Source organism: Brassica napus, chromosome A7, assembly GCF_020379485.1.
Source record: "Brassica napus cultivar Da-Ae chromosome A7, Da-Ae, whole genome shotgun sequence".
NCBI lineage: Eukaryota > Viridiplantae > Streptophyta > Magnoliopsida > Brassicales > Brassicaceae > Brassica > Brassica napus.
In genome coordinates this window covers 16626494-16647191 of record NC_063440.1, presented here as the reverse complement: position 1 = coordinate 16647191, position 20698 = coordinate 16626494, and the positions used below count along the sequence as shown (strand labels likewise).

The following is a 20698-nucleotide window of genomic DNA, read 5'->3' as shown; positions in this document are numbered from 1 at the left end:
TGAGTGAATTAATTGTGATTATTTAGCCATAGCAAAATTCTGGACCCATTTGTAGGGCTACGACTGCTTATTGCTAATTTGCTTATTGTTGCTTTGTGGTGGGTTTATATATTTCGGAAGGACAATTGTCTGAAATTTGATTTTTTTTAATGAAATTTTGTCTGAAATTTGTTGCATGCTGCTGAGAGGAAAAATGAAATAATTGTATGAACATTGTACTTTCTTATTTGGATTTTTTTCCCTTTTGACAACTTTTAATTACACAAGCAAAATGTATAAATTGTAAAAGAAAATGTTACACACTAGATAGAAATGGTGGTTTCATATTACGGGAACTAGCATATTTTCTTTTTAAGTATTGCTATTGGAAATTTTTCGTGTGAATATCTTATAGTTTTAAAATATAAAAGTATGAAAAAGATGAAAAAATTAAGACTTTTGAGATATCCATACAAAACCATTACACAGTTGTCTCTTGTTAATTGGTTTAATTTTTATTTTAAAATTAAACTTGGTTATATAATTATGTTATGTTAAAATATCTTTTTTGTTTTTTAGATAAGAAATACTAAAGCTGCATTTACAGGGTTCGAACCCATCTACTGAAATTACATGAAAAAAAAGACTTTTAAACAAGGAGCGTACATTTCACCCACACCACACCAAGTTCTTTACCGATTTTTTTTTTTGAACAACTACAAAGTATTAAACCATATACAGGATATCTCTAACCATGACACCAAATTTAGTGTTGAAATCACACTAAATTTGATATTTTAGTGTCATATTTTTTTTTGTCATCTCCAACCATGACACTAAATATTACACCAAAAGTGATATTATATATTATTTAATGTTTTCAGTTTTAGTGATTTTCATATTGCTATTATTTGTAATTGATAAATAATTATTTGACCATACTTAGATATTATGTTTGGTAAATTTTTGCAATTTTATGTTTATAAAATTTATTTACAATTATATTTTTTGGTTTAACAATATTATACTTTTATGTATTTATTTTATATATATTATATTAAAATTACTAAGTATTAATTATGAAAAGAACATAACAAAGTAATATATTTATTTTATGTTTTGAGTGTTATTTCAATTTTAATATGCATTTTAATCTTATCCAGCTTATATTATTAATTTCTATATTTTATAAAATACTAATTAAAATTTTATATTATTAAAAGTAAAAGACAGAAGTTCTATGATATTTGTTTTTTTACAATATAAAGTATCATTTAGTGATTTCTTATTTGAAAATAAAATAAACTATATCTTAATTATGTAAAAATAGTATATTTATGTTTAATTACAAATTTGAACTAATTAATAATAATAATAATTAAACTATGTTATAAAATAAAACACAATAAAATATGTATATTAATATTTGGTGTGAAAAATAATATTATACCAAATTTAGTGTAACACTATTTACTCTATACCAAATTTGATGGAACGATGTAGTTTTTAGTGTTTTATTGGAAATGAAATTATACCAAATTTGGTGTTTTAGTGTCTCATTAGAGTTGGCCTGATACACAAAAGCCTAATATCATGACTAAAATTAAATCCAAAAACCCCATGTAACTAAAATTATTAACAAAGATAGATTCATATATAAATGTGTGCAATGAGTTCAAGTAAGAGACAGCTTCTTCTCATCATCTCAGCTCAAACACCCACCTCCAAAGAAAGCCATCGATGCTCTCTATTTTGGTTCAAGCATTTTCACAGATGACAGGATCTCTCTTGACTCTTGAGTTTATATCTTGCTTCATTTCAGTTTCTATTTTCAAACACCGGGCATAGTTTTAAGCCTTCTAACCATAAACTTTTCACTTGGAAATTAATATGAAATGGTATCCCGTTTTAAAAAAAAAGTTCAAGAGAAATAACATTGAGAGTTGTATCTCCTTCATCCTATTTTATGATGTCAAACAAAGCATTACTGAATTTTCATTTTTTATAATTAATCTTTTCCTTTCTTTTGTTTTCTTGCACTTAATAAAACTCTAAATGAGCTATCTCATCACCAGTTTCATTTTCTTATTTACCAGCACGTTTGAGCATGAATTCTAAATAAACTTTCTTATGCATTGATCTACTTACAGTGACAATACAAAAGAAAGAGTTAAATGAAACAAGAATTCTAGGTGGTGTTACTTCAGTAGGGTCATATGTGTAAAGGAAAAGTGCAATCAATTTTGATACGTAATCTTCAAAAGAAAGTGTGGTTTATATGAACTCCCGATGCTGATCGATTTACCTTTGTGGGACAAATTACACACATGCAACTTCATCATATGAGGCGGAGAACATCTATAAATTAATACTCGATAAATTAATAATCTCTATAAATTAATAAATTTCGCTGGTTCTAATTTGGGTCAGTTTAATATTTGCCACAAATCGATAAAATAATAATATAATAATATTTTAGAAAATTCTGTATAAATATATAGTTCCATTAAAATTATAAATTAATAATTTATATGAGTACATATTTTATATAAGTAAGAATATATTATTATATTGTTTATTTTATATTTACAATGGAATTAACTTTATATTTTCTTAACACTTAATATATTTTTGATGAAATTTAGTAATATTATATCTAAAACTGCATTTAAGTTCTATGCAATATATATTATATACATAAAATAATATAATATAATTATCATAAATGTCAAATTTTAAAAAATAAAAAATAATGTCAATGCACTAAAATCAAATATTTTCCTTATCTTAGAATAAATATATTTTAAAATAATAAATCTAAATAAGAAAGTATGTCAACAAAAAAAATCTAAATAACTTTTTTTGTAAATTAATATCTCTATAAATTAATAAAATTTAAAAGTTCCAACATTGTTAATTTATAGAGGTTTTACTGCTATGTTTACAGCTCAAACTTTTAAATAGGTCTTTATTAAATATATATTCAAAAATGTTTTTTCTGGAGAAAAATATAGTCAGAAATGTTACCGTTCAGTTCATTCATTGATTTTAAAGAAACTCAAACTAGTATGTTTAATAGTTATGAATTTAATATATTTTTCTAATTCAAAACCAGTTTTTGATAGTACTATCAAAATTTTCAATGAAAGTCCTTTTTCGTAAAAAAAATGTTAAAAGGGAAACTAAAGTATTGTCGGTCGATATCGACATTTGGCAATTCATATTGTAGATTTTGGACCAACATGATTAGTATTTAATTCTCTGTTTCGTGAAGTTTGAAAGATTGGTTAATTCTCTCTCCATGTGTATATTCTTAACCTTAAAAATAAACCTTAATGGAATACGTAATCAAGTCCTTAAACGTAATCTAGTAATCTTCCCACTAACAGTTACCTTAAACTAACTTCACCGGTAGAACGGAAACCAAAAAACGCATACGACATTTTAGTTATTACTTTATAAAATGCATAATATTGCAATATCATGATAGCTACTGTTATGTAAAATCTATATCAAACTTTTTTTTCTGAAAAAAAAATCTCTATCTCTATCAGACTTGAAGAAAACTAAACTAACTAGAGACAAAATTAAAATTCGAGTGAGACAAATATTTATCTTATAGTTTGTATTGATTGTGCGGAATGAATAATTTTATAATTAACCTACTACAGTCCAACCAATTATCCATAATCCATAATATATGTATTTCTAGAAGAAAAGAAAGAACATGTTACTAGCAATCATTTATCGTACCAGAGCCGGTAACCCCTCTTTCTAATGCATTGGCTTTGCTCCCTCCATATATTGACTTAAAGCTCCCTCTTTCTCTCTCGCTTCACATCTTTACTACATTTTTTTTCTGAAACAGAAACCATTATTTTTGACATTGAATACAAATTTCTTCCTTGTATTGTTTAGATAACCAAGTAAGAGGAACTAAAGTAATGAAGGATGAGAACAGCACGAGCGGGATATGCGAGCCGTGCACGTCTTTCAGAAAGAAGTGTAGCCACATGATGAAGAATCAGAGAGGCAAGTTTTACATCATTGCCCATTGTATCGCCATGTTAGTCTGCGGGCGTGAGCGTGACCGCGACCGATACCGTGTTTCGATTTAGGTTTTTACCTTATGCATTTTTTTCTTCTTGTCTTTCTTTAATTGTATCTTCTTTGGTGGTTGCCATTTTCATTTTTCTTCTAGTACATTTGGACTAGGGTTGGTATTTAAGTTATATAACATGATGGAATTAACGTAATGCATTCATAGAAATGCTTTATAAATTTGCGTCTTATGTCTTTGGGTTGACTTTGAATGGTAGCTTCTGAAAAAGTTCTTAGTTGTTCAAGTAACTAATTATTTGCTCTCTTTTTTTTTCTCTAACGCTTTGGCCCTCAAAAATATGTACTTTACTTGCAATAGTGTATACGAAAGTTTAATTACGGTATTTTAGATATACTCAGACCATGCATTGAGCCTCCGAATGCTCATTATATTGTCATGATTCATGAATCATAATATATGAATAAAGGGACACAAAAGCTTGTCTTTATAGCACAATCAGTGAACTTAAAAGAACACTTATGTTTGTGATGAAATACTTTGTTCTTCCAGTTTTACTTTTGAGTAGATCAATATAATATATACCTTATGCAGGTTTATAAAAACATCATAGATATTAAGACCCTGACTTGAGCCTTACTCACTAAGATTTCATCTTTAAAAAAAAGATCTTGAGGATATCTTAGACTTACGTAAGAGCTCAGAATGCTCCTCGAAAGAGAGGTGAAACCCACTTATGGATATTTTCTCTGGGTATTTAAATGAGATCTAAACCATGATTCATATCCGTGTAGATCACTCAAGTTTAGTGTCGTGTAGTTGCTTTGAACCCGAAACGCCTAGCTTTCAAAATTCCACTTATCACTAGATCACCCATGTGTGATTTACAAAATGTTTAATTATGAAATAGCCAAAAAAGGAAGAAAAAACAACTTCTTATCAACAGTAGTTGGTAGTCTATATTAAAAAATCAATGCACAATAGTCTCGTTTTCAGAGAAAAGAAGTTCAATCACGTTGAATATACAATGATGAAATATATAACACAGTGTAACAATGCTAGAGAGAAAAGTTCTATTACAAAAACAATGCCAGAGAGACCCCAAAAAGGAAAATAAATCTAAAGGTGAAGAAGAGAGAAATTAATTATGACAAAGAGACTATGGCAGTGTTTCAAAAAAAAAAAAAAAGACAAAGACTATGGCCTTAGAGAGTCCATGTGAGTCGAGTCAAATTCACACAAATGATACAAATCGAAACAATGCTCTATTTTTTCTATTTTGTCGGTGTAGGGAGGGGTCAGATGTTTGATCATGTAGTAGGTTAATCATGTAGGTTTTTTCATTTTTTTTTTCCAAATGATTTAATATAACGTTTTGAAAATCTATCTTTATAGTTTTTTTTTCACGCGTTCATAATTTATTCCTCAATGCATATAATAAAGGAAAAGCGAAGGAATAATAGGTTGTGGAATTCAGGACACGCACCATCCAGGAAACAAGTGAAAATAATAGTATGAAATAAGTTGTGTCAAATCATATCCTTTACTGAACGGTGATTGAAATGTTTCATTGTAAAACATATCTTATGCAAAATGTAAAGGCCTAAAGGGTACATATCATTATTTCACTCCCAAGCCCCAAAATATATAGTACTGAAGAATTGATAATGGGATCTTAAATACATAGAAAATTTCACTACCAATGTAGACTACATTATGTAGTCCACTGTTCTTGGTTTATTGATTTTGTTTTGGTTAAAAGCATGTAGTCACTGTTACCACTACTTTAAAGAAAATACGACCCAACACTAATAAACTATAGCAACAATTATGATTGCTTAAGCAAAAAAAACAATTGACTGTATAAAATGTGAAAAGGATCCAAAGCCAAAAATAAGCTAACAACCTAAACGATCCCAACATCACGTGCATGCTTTTGTTCTAATTCTTGATCGTTTCCGACACGCCGCAAGCGATGAGTGAAAATAGATTATTAATTCTTAACATTTTTTTTCAAGAAAAAAATTCTTTCGAAACATTAAAGTCAATTAGACTAATTAGCGACGGATAATTTTTGGACTATTAGCGATGGATAATTGTCGGATACTCTGGAAAATTAATCTGATTATTTAGTATTTGAGCGTATGATGTCAATATGTGGATCGTGAATATATGTAGTACATGCGTAGAAAACCGGATCCTTGCGGGCTGCGGCAATATAATTTTGTCAAATGGCAGGATTAAAAAGGTGTGCATAGACACTCGTGCGGTCCTTTCTCGTTACTTTTGTTATTTTTTTTTTGAGAAAGGACTTTTGTTACTTTTCTTCTAAAACAAAAAAAAATTATAATAATGAAACTTACTCTGGTGTCTTTTTTAGAATTGCTTTTACTGCAAATTCTATTCAAGTAAAAAAAATGAATAGGATCGAAGATGTTCTTAGATAGCATGGATGCGGTCATTAGAATCTAGTAAACCAGCTAAATAGTTCTTAATTACCATGTTCCCGGTCAAAACCAATATTTCAATCAGAGCATGCTAGCTAACTTGATTCGTACGAATTAACTAGAGATATATGTTACGACTGTAAAATTTTTTTAATTTATAAACGAATTACCTAGAGATATATAATAGGGTCAAACATGCGTCGATCCAGATAGGTGTCGTTTGTCCCATGTATAATGGCACAGTGGTGATGGAACAATATGGTCTGAGGATGTTAACTTGCTACGGTTCCAAGATCGATGTTATTGTATGTAAATTCTGAGGGTGAGCCACTTGGTCACTTGGCTCGAGTTTGAATGGTTTGTCTATGGTGGAGTTTGTTGAATCATAAAATTCACCCAGAAATAGGATTATCTAAAGAAAAAATCTGAGCTATGATCAACTGTGAAAAATGCTTGTTTTATTGATGATAAGATTAAGAGTAAACAATGAATATAAAGAGTATTTAAGAACAAGAGAGTATGAATGCATTGAGACTATAGCGTTTTCTATACTACATTTAAATTAGCATTTGTGTTGTCGAATGACCGTTCAATCTTTTATTCTACAAAGACAAGAAAGACAGTGGTTAATTTACACGCCCACGCCACTGTTCTGATGAATATTTGGAATGTGTTATAATTTTTTATTAAGTTGTTATGAAGCTATACGTACTATTTATGAATTCTTATAAAAACTAATAATAAGTGATGATATAATAATGAAGAACGACAAAAAGAAGTGTCGAATCATAATCTTTTCTCAGTTTCCACAAATAGAGCAATTGAAGGTTAACCTCATTGTATGCATACAAAATTCTAAAAGATTCATCATGAACACTAGATTCATTAACTAGAATAATCAAAAGAGTCCAAAGTCTCACTCAATCATGTGAAAAGTTGAGGGTATAAGCACAATTTTTTGTTATATCTTCTGCTAAATGGACCAGGCTATATAGCTTAGAGATGACAACAAATTCCCGTTGCCTGCTAAATGAGCTAGGCTGGTCCAATTTCATTTTTTTATTGATTGACACAATAAGAAAATGGTCCAGCCTGACAGAACCTGGCGGGCTCAAGGTAAAACCTGCTCTTTTTTACTTATCAAAATTACCCACGACAAAACAAAAAGATTCCAACCTTCTTTTCTCCATTTCACCGAAAATCTGAATACATAATACAGGCCTCGACAACGAATCCATGCATAAAGACCGAACCAAATATACAATATGGGTCATAAACAATACAGTCATTTCTAAATCTTTTTGTTTTTGTCATGTTTTTATTTAGTGTTTTTGTATGTATGTATAATGAATCTATTATATGGAGCGAGTTTATTGATTGATTGGAGCGAGGATTTTATAAGTACGTATCAGGTTAATGCATAGTCTTTCAACTTTAGGATTCCATTTCAGTACGATTTATTTCATCATACATCCATATAATAAATTCATTATACATACAAAAACACTAAATAAAAACATGACACAGACAAGTTAAAGATTTTCTAGGGAACAAAGTACAGAGAAAAAAGACTCTTGATCATATTTATTTAACTATAGAGATCATCGTCCTCGGCTGCTCCTCCCGTAGTAGCAAACGGGTCAGCTCCACCAGCCATGGCGGCTGCACCTCCAGTCCCTGTCGCGTCAGGGAACCTGAACTCACTCCCAATCCCACGTGACTGCTGGAGAGTCTGAGCAAAAGCCTGATACTTGCGTATGTCTGCATCACTCACTGATCTCCTCGCAAACTTCATTGATTCTTCAAAATGACTAGCTTTGATCTCTGCGATCTCCTCCTCGTCCTCTTCCATTGCTTCTGGTGTCTCTGCTTTCTTCCTCTCCTTCTCAATATCCTAAACAAACAAATAAAAAAACATCATAAGTCGTTATGTTTCAAGATTAGCCGTTATGTTTCAAGATTCGGACACCTTCTCGATGTTCTCTCTGATGGCGTACTTGCAAGCACGCTGGCAAATCTCTGTGATGTCTGCACCGCTGAACCCTTGTGTGTACTTGGCAAGAGCCCTTAAGTCAACATCCTTAGCCACTGGAGACTTCCTCAAGCAAGACTTGAAGATCTGGTAACGAGACTCCTCATCAGGAAGAGGAATGTAGATGAGCTGATCAAGACGACCGGGACGAAGAAGCGCAGGGTCAATGATATCTGGTCTGTTTGTTGCTCCAATGATGAAGACAGTCTTCTTAGCAGACATACCATCCATCTCCGTAAGAAGCTGGTTCAATACTCTATCTGCTGCGCCACCAGCGTCTCCAACGCTGCTCCCTCTCTGAGTGGCGATGGAGTCTAGCTCATCAAAGAAAAGAACACAAGGAGCTGACTGCCGTGCTTTGTCGAATATCTCTCTCACATTGGCCTCACTCTCTCCGAACCACATTGTGAGTAGCTCGGGGCCTTTGATACTGATGAAGTTGGTTTGACACTCGTTGGCGATGGCCTTGGCCAAAAGGGTCTTTCCACAACCAGGAGGACCGTAGAACAGGACTCCTTTAGACGGTGACATACCAAACTTCTCAAACTTCTCAGGATGCTCCACTGGATATTGAACCGTCTAAAATATAACAAATTTTGAATAAGATTAGTCCAATATCATTATTATTCACATGCGAATATTTGAAAATGATATTGAATGTTGAAACTACTTACCTCTTGTAGTTCCCTCTTGACATTCTCAAGACCACCAATGTCTTCCCAAGAAACATTAGGCACCTCAACGACCTGGATGAAGGAGAAAATAACAGTTTGATAAGATATTAAGAAAATTACAAAATATACTAATACTTTTATATGTAGATATTGAATGAAAATGATTATGAGAAAATCTATTAGTTATTCCATATTCCAAAGGACAAAAAAATTTATATGTAGTGTCATATTTACAAGTAAAATGTAAAATGACACTTTTTAAACAAAAAAATAATCATAAAATGACAATTGTTTTGTGAAACCTAGGGAGTACCAAATAGACATGAAAAACCTTAAACCAAAATAACTAAACATTGAACTCACCGTCTCACGTAGAGCAGAAGGATTGCTATTACCAAGAGCTGTCTGGAAATGCTCATTAGTCACAGCCATAGAGTTGAGAATCTCAGCATCTATCTCCTCATCTTCTAGGTCAATCACATCCATCTTCTCCCTGATGCATTGGAGAGCACCTTCAGTGCATAATGCTGCAAGGTCCGCACCAACATACCCATGTGTGTCTTTAGATACTCTTTCCAAATCAACCTGTATAAGAGAAAATCATGTCAGATCCAACAAGGGCAGAAGAAAATAAGAAAAATAATCATATATATATATGTATAACAGAACATTACATCTTCTGCGAGCTTCATGTTCTTGGTGTGAATCCTGAGAACTTCAAGACGACCAATCTCATCAGGAACACCAATATCTATCTCCCTGTCAAATCTTCCAAATCTTCTCAAAGCCGGGTCAATGCTGTTAGGACGGTTGGTAGCTCCCATAACAATCACATGCGCTCTTGATTTAAGCCCATCCATAAGCGTCAAGAGCTGTGAAACAATCCTTCTCTCAACCTCTCCATGCGTCTTCTCTCGTTTTGGAGCGATGGAATCAAGCTCATCAATGAAAATGATCGAAGGTGCATTCTTCTCACCCTCCTCAAACGCTTTCCTAAGGTTGCTTTCACTCTCACCAGCTAGCTTAGACATGATCTCCGGACCATTGATACAGAAGAAAAACGCACCGGTCTCATTAGCAACAGCACGAGCAATCAGTGTCTTGCCAGAACCAGGAGGGCCATAGAGTAAGATTCCTTTAGGAGGCTTAACACCGATGGACTTGAAGAGCTGTGGATGCCTCAAAGGGAGCTCAACAAGTTCTCTAATCTGAGCCATTTGTTTCCTAACACCACCAACATCATCGTAACCAACTTCATCTAACCTTTCCTCATCCTCTCTCTTTATCGGTTCACCCTCACAGAATATCTCTGTGTCTGGAGCCACCACACAGTACTCATCAGGATCGGTCTCAATAACCTTAAACTCAACACTTCTCATCCCTCCTCTAACTAGGAAAAGATCACCCTTCCTCACCGGGCGGTATGCCTCCAGGAAATAAGCTGGCAAGAGGCAAGAAACCAATATGTTAAGAGCAATAAGAGACATATAAGCCGAAACATCTAAAACACTCACGTTTAAGGTAGGCATCAAATATATTTCCAGTAATCCCTTCAATGGTATCATCTAAGGGTAAGATGTGAACACGCTTCCCATACTTGACATCAGGGCACTGATGGATAGAGATCACATCTCCGAGCCTAACCCTCAGGTTTGACCTAACAACTTTTTTCATCCTAATCTTTGGTTCATCACATGTATCATCAGCTAAAGCAATACACACAGTATCCTTCCTCTTTTTTCCCTGCATCAACACCAAACACCAAAGAGAAATAAAACGAAGATGTCAATACACACACAGTTGAATACATTTTCACAAGACCCTTGGATTCAGCGAAGGAACCAAAAGAAGAAGAAAAGCATAAGCAATAAAAGTCAAACTGTTGATTAGGGAATTAATTCTCCATCACTCTCCAATCACCCACAACCTCCAGCAATTCCATATGGAACGGGGCTCCCCGCTAACATATGGGAAAAATGATGGGTTAGATGAGCTTGGAGAGACTTCTAGTTATAACATAATTAGAGGAGGAAAACTGATTAGACAACTCAAAAAATTCAAAATATGAAACGGACTAATGTTAGAGGAAAAGGCAAACGAGGTTGTCGTGGCCGAGGGAACCATGAATCTTTTTCTAGGGTGTCCTCTCACTTTCTATTGGTTGCACTCTTTTCAAACTTATGGATGAAAACTCATATTTTGCATATTTTGCATTTACTTGAAGTAAATACATTTTAGTATGAAAGCCTATACATATATATATATATATATCCACGCATAGAGCATTTTCAAAGAGTCATTTCATTTTTTCATTTTAAATAAAATAATGAACTTATTTGTTGTCCAATATAATATCCTTTTTTGACTTTAAAATGAATTAGGTTTAGAAAAAAATTCAACTCCATTATAAAGATACACCATTTTTAATACACTGGTGGAAAAAGAATATCGTATTTTGACGGGATGTATAAAATACAAGTATAAATACTAGTCTAAATGGTTGCTCGGATCTCTTAAGTTGTGAAAATATTCTGAAAGTGCGCCGCCCGTGAAGACATCGTAGATCTCATCTCACTCTGGCCGTGACGGCGCGTGCGTCGGTTACGGCTCCGTTGGTTCTTGTTTCTTTGCCCCCTGCCAGCTCTCTTCTCCTTCGGTGATATGCTTCTCGCCCTGGTGACGGAAGTTGACGGAGTCATTCAGATCTGGTCGTCAGATCTCGATTTGAAGCTTCTCTCTTTCAATCTGGAGTGAAGGTGAGTTGTAGGAGCTTAGGAGGGTCTGTAGGGGGTCGGATTTAGTTGGCTTAGGGTTTGGTGTCCCAATTTTCTCTGTTCGGTGAGGCCCAAACCCTAGCAATGTCATTGGTGATGGCCATTGAGGAGGGATGCGTGAGGTTTAGCTGCGGTTGTGGTTTGGAGTTTTGCTTAGTCTTGGGAGTGCAGTCTCGGTTCGTTGGAGCCATCTCTGGTGGTTGTTTGATCTTTGATGGGCAGAGCCTGTGCGTGCGATTCTTTAGCTCTGAGAGGATCAGAAGGAGATAGATGTGTAACAGAACAAATGCTTCATTGTTGGTCGATTTCCACCGAGGTGATCGTTTTAGTCTTGGATTTCGAGTGGTTTTTATCCAGTTACCGGCTGTGTGAATAAGTCGTAAGTTCCTAAAAGTTTTTACGGCAAGGAGTTGGTGCGTATGAGGCGCGTAGAGAGCCCTCTCAAGGTCCAATGGCGAGTTGAAGTTGGGATTGAAGAGTGTGTTCAGCTACGGTTAAGGATTCTAACCTCTCGCGATTCAGTTTATGTTTTGGTGATGTTCTTGTCCCTCCAGTCTACTTCTTTGTTCTTCTCAGCGTGTGTTAATTGTGATTGAGTTTCCGGTAGTTCTTTGTGTGGTGTTGGAGCGGGTTTCGCTGTTGGAAGCGCTCTTGGATACTACCTTGAAACTCAGTTAATTAGGTGTGCACTGCTCTCACTCTCTAATCATCGTCCGTATCCAGTCAACTTCACCATTGTTGCAATCTCATGTATCTTAACCATCCTCCTCTTATGTGCTTTCATCTAGTCTAGTTTCTAGTTTCAAATTTGTATCAATCTGTGCCTCCGGATGGTGTTCATCACCTCACCGGCTTATGGCTCCAGAAAGGTTTAATCATCTTTGCTGGCTTTGTGTACTCCCCTTTCAAGTTAATATAAATCTACCAGATGACAAAAAAAAAAAGTCTAAATGGTTGCAAAATTATTAATTTATATAATTGATATATTAACTCTAAAATAAGTATTTGCCTAAATCATGTTTTTGAAAAAAAAAAATCGTGCTTTTCACTTCACAACAAAAACCTTGAGTAAGACGGTATCTCCACGAAAGAGCTGTAGCTTCTCCATGGTGTCAGACTGTCAGGGTGTAGAGACACGACGGAGTTGTCATCGTTGATTGCCTCATCCACAACCAAACGATTCACCGCCTTCTTCTTCTCCAAAATCGCGGTGCTAAAGTCGCTCTTCGCTCCCTTCCTGAAAGATTAAGGAAAAACAAACACATAAGAAAATCGAAACAAGAACAGAGCTTCACAAACAAAACCTAGCTACTTTGCAATCCGCAGCTACTTACGGATCAGATGATTCGGGTTGATTCGCCATGGCTAGTTTTCAAGTAGAAGAACAGAGCTTCGCAAAGAGAATAAGAAACTATCTTTCAAACAGCTGTGAATACTTTCGTGAAGTGATCGGTTCGGTCTCTTTTGCGGATATGTACAGCCACGTGTGTCTTTTATATACAAACACGTTTCTTGGCATCAAAGAAAAGTTTTTCTTTTATTTTTGACTTATCCTAATTGTTCTAGATTTTGGTTTGTATCAAACAATTCATTTGTTCTTTAAATTCATATTGTCTGTAAAAGGACGAAACTTATATTTATAAAATTATTCAAACCAGTTCAGAAAAGGAAAGAACTCTCATCAAACTTTTTTCAAAAAAAAAAAAAAAAACTTTCATCAAAAATACATGGAAATCATATTTATGAGTGAAATCTAAAATATTTATTTAATTGAACAAAATGGTGCTTTAAACTCAACTAGATTTTGACCCGTCCTTCAAAGAGCGGAAATATTTTTTCTAATTTTTTATAAAAAAATTAATTTTCATATTTGTGTTTTTTTGTAATTATATTTGTGTTTTTATGTAATCAATAAAAATATATGTTATAAAATAATAGTAATTTAAAGATTGATCCGCCGGCATACATTCGTTTTTTTGTAATTATATACACATATACCTATTTTTTGTAATCATATTTGTCTATTTTAGATCTTAATCCGTGCTTCAAGTGTGGGTATAATGTTGGTTTCTATTTTTTTGTTTTTATGAAAATATGTTACATTTTCTGCATTTTTTTCTTATATGTTCAAAATTTTAATTTATATGTTTGTGTATAATATTTTTTTTTAAAAATTATTAGTAAGAGGTTTTGATGTATTGAATTTTTGATGTTGCATAACTATACAATTATGTCATCGCCATTTCATTCATTAATTTTGAACTTTATTCCTAAATAGTGGTTAATTGTTATTTTTTTTAAAAAAATAAGAAAGTATAGTTACAATTTTGTTTAGCAATTAAATAGATAAAATTATATATTTTCACTAAATTTTCATGATTTGATTTCATATAATGTTATTATTAGATGTCCATGTAAAATTATTCAATACTCAAAATTCATTCCACTTAAATCCATGGAGTGATGATTAAATAAAAAAAGCTTAGGATCAAACCACATTTGATATAAACCCAAAAAGAAGGAATATTTGTTGATATATATAACTGTAGGTAATATATTTTTTTCGAAAACAAAAACTGTCTGTAATATATGTGTTTGTACCGAGAATATAGGATGGAAGTTACAAAAGAAAAAAACTGACGTTACTATAGATCTAATCTGTATTCCAGAAATTAGATTTTATATGGTTCATATTATTAGGTAACAAATCGAAAAACTGACATTATATATTATTACCTATTCATATTTTTTATTTAAAAAAGTGGTGGTTACATTTTATGGTGGTGGCCGCCAATTATTTAGTAAATAAAGTGGTGATTACATTTTATTTTCTTTGTAGTTATATTAAAAAGGAATGTATTATTTAAATTATAAATTGGACTCAACTATTATCAATTGGGCATGTTCCTAATTTAATAGTATTGATATTCCATTCTTGGACTCCTTCCCACGTTAACCGACCACGAGAGTAGATATAGGTACTTGGGCTGGCCTAGAACTGGACCCAAGTTAACAGAAAAATCAGTTCATTCTCAACTTTTTTCTCTTTGAATTCAGTTTTTGATTATGTAACAAGAGAATCTGTTATGCCTGAAAATGATTTTCCGAAGTGAAATGATAAAATACTGTTTACAAAAGTGTTGCAGATTTCATAAACACATGATGATTTTCAGGAGTGAAGCCAAAGACGATCACGGAGCCTCTCTTCACCAGTTCCAAACATCTCGTCGACTTTTTCTCCGTTTCTGTAAAACTGAAACGTTGGAGTGTAGCGGATGTGACGAGTGGTTTCAGGGCATTCGTCGATGTCTGCGTAAACAAACTTCATCCCTTTAAAACTGTTGCTAAGCTCTTCGAACGCAGGAAAAATCTGGCTACAAACTCCACACCTGAAAAAAAAACACTCTCATTGAAGCATTTCGTCGAACAGTTTGTAAACATAACATGCTGTCTTTCGTACAGACAAAAAAAAACAGAACAAGGTCATATACCACGAAGCTCCATAGTTAATAACAGCCTGCAAATCACAAAACAAAAACTAGAAGATTAGTTACTAGAACCAGCTTGAGTTTTAAACGTTTATGAAATGTAGCCTGTCATTACAGGAGACTTGGAAGATTTGATGTCGTCAAGAATCGTCAAAAGACTTTGGTCGTTTGATGCGGTTTTGAAATTGATATTACGGTTCGAGTTGGATTCGAAATCAGGATTTGCTCCATTCGATTCTTGCTTTTTCATTTTTTTTTTTTTTATGTTTTTGGTTTCGGAATTGCCAATGCTGATATCCTTTTGCTGACAGAACCTACTCGACCCACACAAGTCTACTTACCACTAGCCAAACCCACACCGATCGATTTGACCCTTAACCGATTTTAACCAAGCTTATCCAAATAGAATACTCCCTCGGTAGATTGTTTTCGTTTTTCAGAAAATTAAATAAATATTGTTTTTTATAATTTTTTTGTTAGTTTAAATTTTCATTTGTTTCCAAATAAATTATATCATTTGTATTTTACATTTTTCTCTATATTTTAATTTTTATTATTTGGTATTTAAAAAGTTATCTATTGAATCTCATAATTTCATTGGATTAGGTACGTTTACCTTCAGGATAGAAGGTTTTACCGGTTCAAATAACAACTATGGGTATAATATTTTAGTTGCAAACTAAGAAACATTATTAAAGTGTAAACAGTAATTGATTTTTCAAATACATTGGGAGTATATGTAGTTTTTGTTTGTTAATTTCATGTTTAATTACCATCATAGCTCCATTGAACAATATTAATTGCTGAAATTTGCAATTTATAAGTTCCTAAGATCATTTTCAATCGTATTCTATTTTTTTACTTTTTATTTAATTTTTAGTTTTGTTTCAATCCTACTTCATTTTTTTTTTCAAAATGAAACAATGTACATTGTTGCTTCAAATTCGAAAATATACTATTTATACACTATTCATGTCTTTATTTTTTTAAGAATTTTTTTTTAATTGATAAATGATCTTCGACTTTTACTTATGCTTATCTTTTGCCAAAATAAATTATATGTGGTAACATTATCCAATTAGTTTTAAAGTTTCAACTATTATTTTTATTTAATTAGATGTTTGTATCGAAAATCATGAAAAATATTCATTTATCAAAACTGTTAACTTGAAGAATATATATATATATATATGTGGTGTTTTTATAAAATATGTTCTTTGTTTGTTATGTAATAAATTGTTATATGATAATATTTAATTTATTTGAAATAATAACTATGTTATATTATTGATAAACAAAATATTTGAATAAAATATGTTAGATACTTGGAATATTCTTTTTACAAAAAGAAAATGAAGCAAATCGAGTAAATATTCCTTCATTCTAATTCATTTTGAAGAAACTAAAATTTTGAAAATAAAATGAAGTCAGCAATTATAGATGTTATAACGCATCGGTTACAGTTACATTTGTTATTTTTACTGCACTCATGGTATTTAGAAAGTTTTTGTTCTTCCAAAGATGAAAGTTTTGATTCAATTGCATTTTTTTTTCTATGACAAAGCTTCACATTTTGGATCCGTTTCTTTTTTGGAACTAAACTTTTGAAGATGAAAATGAAGTTAACTATTAGAAATGTTCTAATGCATCGGTTTAATTTTTGGTACTTAGTGTGCACTTTATCTTTGGCCGCCATAAGCGTCGATTTTAGTTTAGTGTTTAGTTAATCAAACGAAAGAATGCTTCGTTGGCTTACACTTATGAAATGGGTGGAGAGAAGATACAGAAAGATCTTGTTTTATCCTTCTTATCTGAACCGCTTAAAATACTTCATCTTCGTTTTTAAACTCCTAATAAACTGAATTTCCAATTAGATTCTTGAATAAACTAATTGAAGTTTTAAGATGACGTAAGCCATAAACCCTGAAAAAGGTTAAAGAAAAATCACAACTTGCTGATGATTTTTTTAAAAGAAGAGATATTTCGAACCTAATCCAAATTAACCTATAATCTATAACTTTTTTTTTGTCATCCTATAATCTATAACTTAAAGATGATCAAGAAGGAAAAAACAAGAACCTAACTGATGCATGATGTTATTATCCACTAAACCAGATCCGACTTAAACAGAGGGAAAGTGGTGTGATCACTCCGGCTTCAATCCTATGCCCCCTACTTCTTAATAGTTAAAGATTCAAATAATTTTTTTTGAAATAGATTTATTTTTAGAAAAATGTATAAAGAAAGGATCAAAAGTATTTTACATGAAAATATTTTTATATTTATCATAAATTTTATAAAATGGTACTTCTAATATTTTCAAAAAGAAAATATTTATTAAAAACTTTAAATAAATATTAGTTTAAAGGTTCTAAAATTTTTTTTCTAAAGTCCATGAAATTATTGAGCCGACCATGCACTAAATTATTTGTGTTCGTCAGCTTTCATTGGACATTTCCCAATTTGGGCAAACTCGCGCGTGACTTTACTATTTAAGCAAAGACAAAGTACGCTTCCAAATTCAAATTACAGTTTAGAAAGAATATAGTTAAGTAACCCAAAAATAAAGAAAATGGATATGACATTTATACTCTAAAAGACGATATACAGAAAGAAAGAAAGCTAAAAAACTCTCCCAGGCACGATCTTCGAGAAAGGTCCCCCGAAAGTTGACTCCGTAAACTCACCCGTTTAACCGCCAGTTTCTTACCGTTTCTGAACAACTTTCTGCTGCAAATCAGAGAATCTTTTCAAATTCCTTCCCTTTAGAGAATTATCCACCGGTCCTTGAGCAGACCCCACCGCGTGAAGCTCAAAACGCCGGGTTCATACCCCCGACTCGGGTCGGCGGGACCGCCATGACAACCGACGATACCTCGACGATGAACCCACAAGACCAGCCCCACGAAGTTTTTATCTCTCTCTGCCTGCTAGAAAGGGTTTCCTCCGTTTAGAAAGCTCAGCTCTCTCCTTGAGATTAGAAGGACTCTTCTTTTACTACCACTCCATCGACAATTTCCTCATTCAATAGCGGAGCCACATACAAAACAGAGCTTTTTTACTATCCAACAGTGTCAACCCAGAATGGAGAATAGGAGACTAACAGCAGCTGAAAAAGGGAAAGGAATGGTCTCAGAACCATACCAAGCTCCACGGAAAGCTCGAGTAAGAGCCCCAGAGCCGGCCAACTCATACCTTCTCCAGAAACACTCCCTAACCCTAATTGGTAGGGTCACGAACCTATCTGTTCAAAAGGTTTGGTCTTTACTACCTTTCTTCACAGACCGCTGGGCCACTGAGACACGCCCGGTGGGGTCCGACCTCGGACAAGGTATGTTCCAGTTCCAATTTGCAAGAGAAGAGGATCTCCTCTCGGTCCTTGAAAAGCGACCCTACCGCTATGCAAAGTGGATGGTCATCGTAGAAAGATGGAACCCCACCACTGCACCTGACTTTCCATCACTCATTCCGTTTTGGATTAAAGTCCAGGGCCTCCCTGTGCACCTCTGGACGGAGGATACTGTCAAAGTTATAGGGGAAGATCTGGGTGTTTATGAAACAGCCGATATAACTTCACTCAGTGCTAGAATAAGGGTACAGATCAATGGGAGACTTCCCCTCATCATGGAATCAATTGTTGAGTTTCCAAACGGCGACGAAGTAACAGCAACCCTCGTCTATGAAGGCCTGGATAAACACTGCACCTACTGCAAGCGCTTAGACCATGAAGCTAGAGAATGCCTAAAGGCTAAAGCAGAGAAAAAAGAGCAACAATCTCAAGTGGAGGAAGAAAAGAAAGCTCATACTCAATCTGAAAACGCAAGGGGCTACAATGACCACAGACCCTCAGAGTATGGAAAATCAACCTCCCTTCGGCATAGAAACTCTGAGCGTTTAGGCCCTTATAGCAGAGATAATCGAAGCTATTCTCGTGAACGACACCATGGAGTGTACAAACCTTCTGAATCAACCAGAAACACAAATCCCAGAAGATCGGAAGACAGAAACTATCAGTGGCGGCAAATCTCAGATAAAAGAGCAATGGAGAGAGAACGATCCTCTCACACATCTGCTTTCCGTGCAGCACAGAGGAACAACAGCCAACCTCCCCGGTTTGAGATACCACAAACTACAGACCCTTCAGCTAGAGTTGGGAGACTTCCTAGCCCTCCAATTCTTCCCCGAATTGACAGAGAGGAATCTAGTGCATCTAAAGGAGGACACGTCTCAACTGATAGGGGGATTCCCCTACGGTTACCAATCGATGACCTCCCCACAGATGCGATGGAAGAAGCGTTGGGAGAAGTTAGAGGTTTTATGAACCAATATGCGTCTGTAGCTGATCCAACAGAGAGCGCAGCTCGGATGGAGAGATACCGTCAAGCGGAAGAACTTGGAGAATTTGAGGAAACAGCCGCACAAATGGTGAGAGCAAAACTTGCGTCACAAGCAACCCCTCCAATGGAACGTACGGCTACGCCTAGTCCAAAAAGAACCTCTGCCATCCTCCGGCTGGGACCCCCTCCACCACTCTCAAAGGGAACAAGCCCACCTGACCAAACCGCGCCCCGACGCAAGCCGGGAAGACCACCAGGATCAAAGAGAACAGTACATTCGAGTCCAAAACTCTTAGCGGGCTCTACCTCACGAAAACGAAAGGTACAACAGACAAAACCTCCTACATGCCGTAGGAAGCTCACTCCAGCTAATACGCCAAGTGCTGTACCAAGAGGGCAGAAAAACAGACCTACAAACTCACGCGATAGCTCTAACAGGAGAGGCTCGTCACAGAACTCAGACGATCAGCCGCTATCCCGCATGGTGCCTGCGATCACAAAGAAGAAGAAGACGGATTTTCACAATCCGTCAACTCTCGTTCCTTAAAAATTGCGAGCTGGAACTGCCAAGGCTTGGGGAATCCTTGGACAGTTCAACGTCTCGGGGAAATAAAGAAAAGCACCAGCCCGGATGTTTTATTTCTCATGGAAACTAAGAACCCCAATGAATTTGTACTTGATAAATGCAAGCATTTGGATTACGAGTATTATGATTTAGTACCTCCCACGGGCCACGGTGCGGGTGGTTTGGCCCTATTTTGGAAACAAGAAATAAAACTCGAAGTTTTGGAAGCTAGTGCAAACCTAATTGATACCGAGATTGAAGTTGAGGGACAAAAGTTCTTTGCATCTTTCATTTATGGAGATACAGAGAAGCACAAGCGGAAGGAACTATGGGACTACCTAG

General features: G+C 34.3%; 4 protein-coding genes across 4 annotated transcripts; 2 read left to right on the top strand and 2 right to left on the bottom strand.

Annotated features, from left to right (window-relative positions):
• The first annotated feature begins 2749 nt into the window (after window positions 1–2749).
• On the top strand, window positions 2750–4424 carry LOC106355489 (small polypeptide DEVIL 20). The gene has a single exon (XM_048736994.1). It carries the CDS (start codon window positions 3924–3926, stop codon window positions 4095–4097), a length of 174 nt encoding a protein of 57 aa, XP_048592951.1. The 5' UTR covers window positions 2750–3923; the 3' UTR covers window positions 4098–4424.
• A 3513-nt stretch (window positions 4425–7937) lies between these two features.
• Window positions 7938–13423, bottom strand: LOC106352759 (cell division control protein 48 homolog D). The gene is given in 9 exon segments (XM_048736993.1): window positions 7938–8380; window positions 8456–9097; window positions 9193–9264; window positions 9556–9777; window positions 9867–10633; window positions 10707–10935; window positions 13030–13086; window positions 13089–13203; window positions 13301–13423. Coding segments are annotated over 9 exon segments (2439 nt in total). The 5' UTR covers window positions 13330–13423; the 3' UTR covers window positions 7938–8074.
• A 1552-nt stretch (window positions 13424–14975) lies between these two features.
• Window positions 14976–15792, bottom strand: LOC106356688 (thioredoxin-like 3-3). Its single transcript, XM_013796423.3, has 3 exons — window positions 15570–15792; window positions 15458–15483; window positions 14976–15355 (listed from the first exon to the last, which is right to left on the bottom strand). Exons 1-3 carry the CDS (start codon window positions 15702–15704, stop codon window positions 15136–15138), a joined length of 381 nt encoding a protein of 126 aa, XP_013651877.1. The 5' UTR covers window positions 15705–15792; the 3' UTR covers window positions 14976–15135.
• A 2746-nt stretch (window positions 15793–18538) lies between these two features.
• LOC125576155 (serine/arginine repetitive matrix protein 1-like) lies at window positions 18539–20338 on the top strand. Its single transcript, XM_048735547.1, has one exon. It carries the CDS (start codon window positions 18539–18541, stop codon window positions 20336–20338), a length of 1800 nt encoding a protein of 599 aa, XP_048591504.1.
• Window positions 20339–20698: the final 360 nt, after the last annotated feature.

Excerpts from the sequence above, each read along its gene's own strand:
- LOC106356688 (XM_013796423.3), bottom strand. The coding sequence starts at position 15,704 with ATGAAAAAGCAAGAATCGAATGGAGCAAATCCTGATTTCGAATCCAAC. Across the intron at positions 15,484-15,569 it reads TCAAATCTTCCAAGTCTCCT|GCTGTTATTAACTATGGAGC; the intron begins GTAATGACAGGC and ends TGTGATTTGCAG. Across the intron at positions 15,356-15,457 it reads ATTAACTATGGAGCTTCGTG|GTGTGGAGTTTGTAGCCAGA; the intron begins GTATATGACCTT and ends TTTTTTTTTCAG.
- LOC125576155 (XM_048735547.1), top strand. The coding sequence starts at position 18,539 with ATGGAGAATAGGAGACTAACAGCAGCTGAAAAAGGGAAAGGAATGGTC.
- LOC106355489 (XM_048736994.1), top strand. The coding sequence starts at position 3,924 with ATGAAGGATGAGAACAGCACGAGCGGGATATGCGAGCCGTGCACGTCT.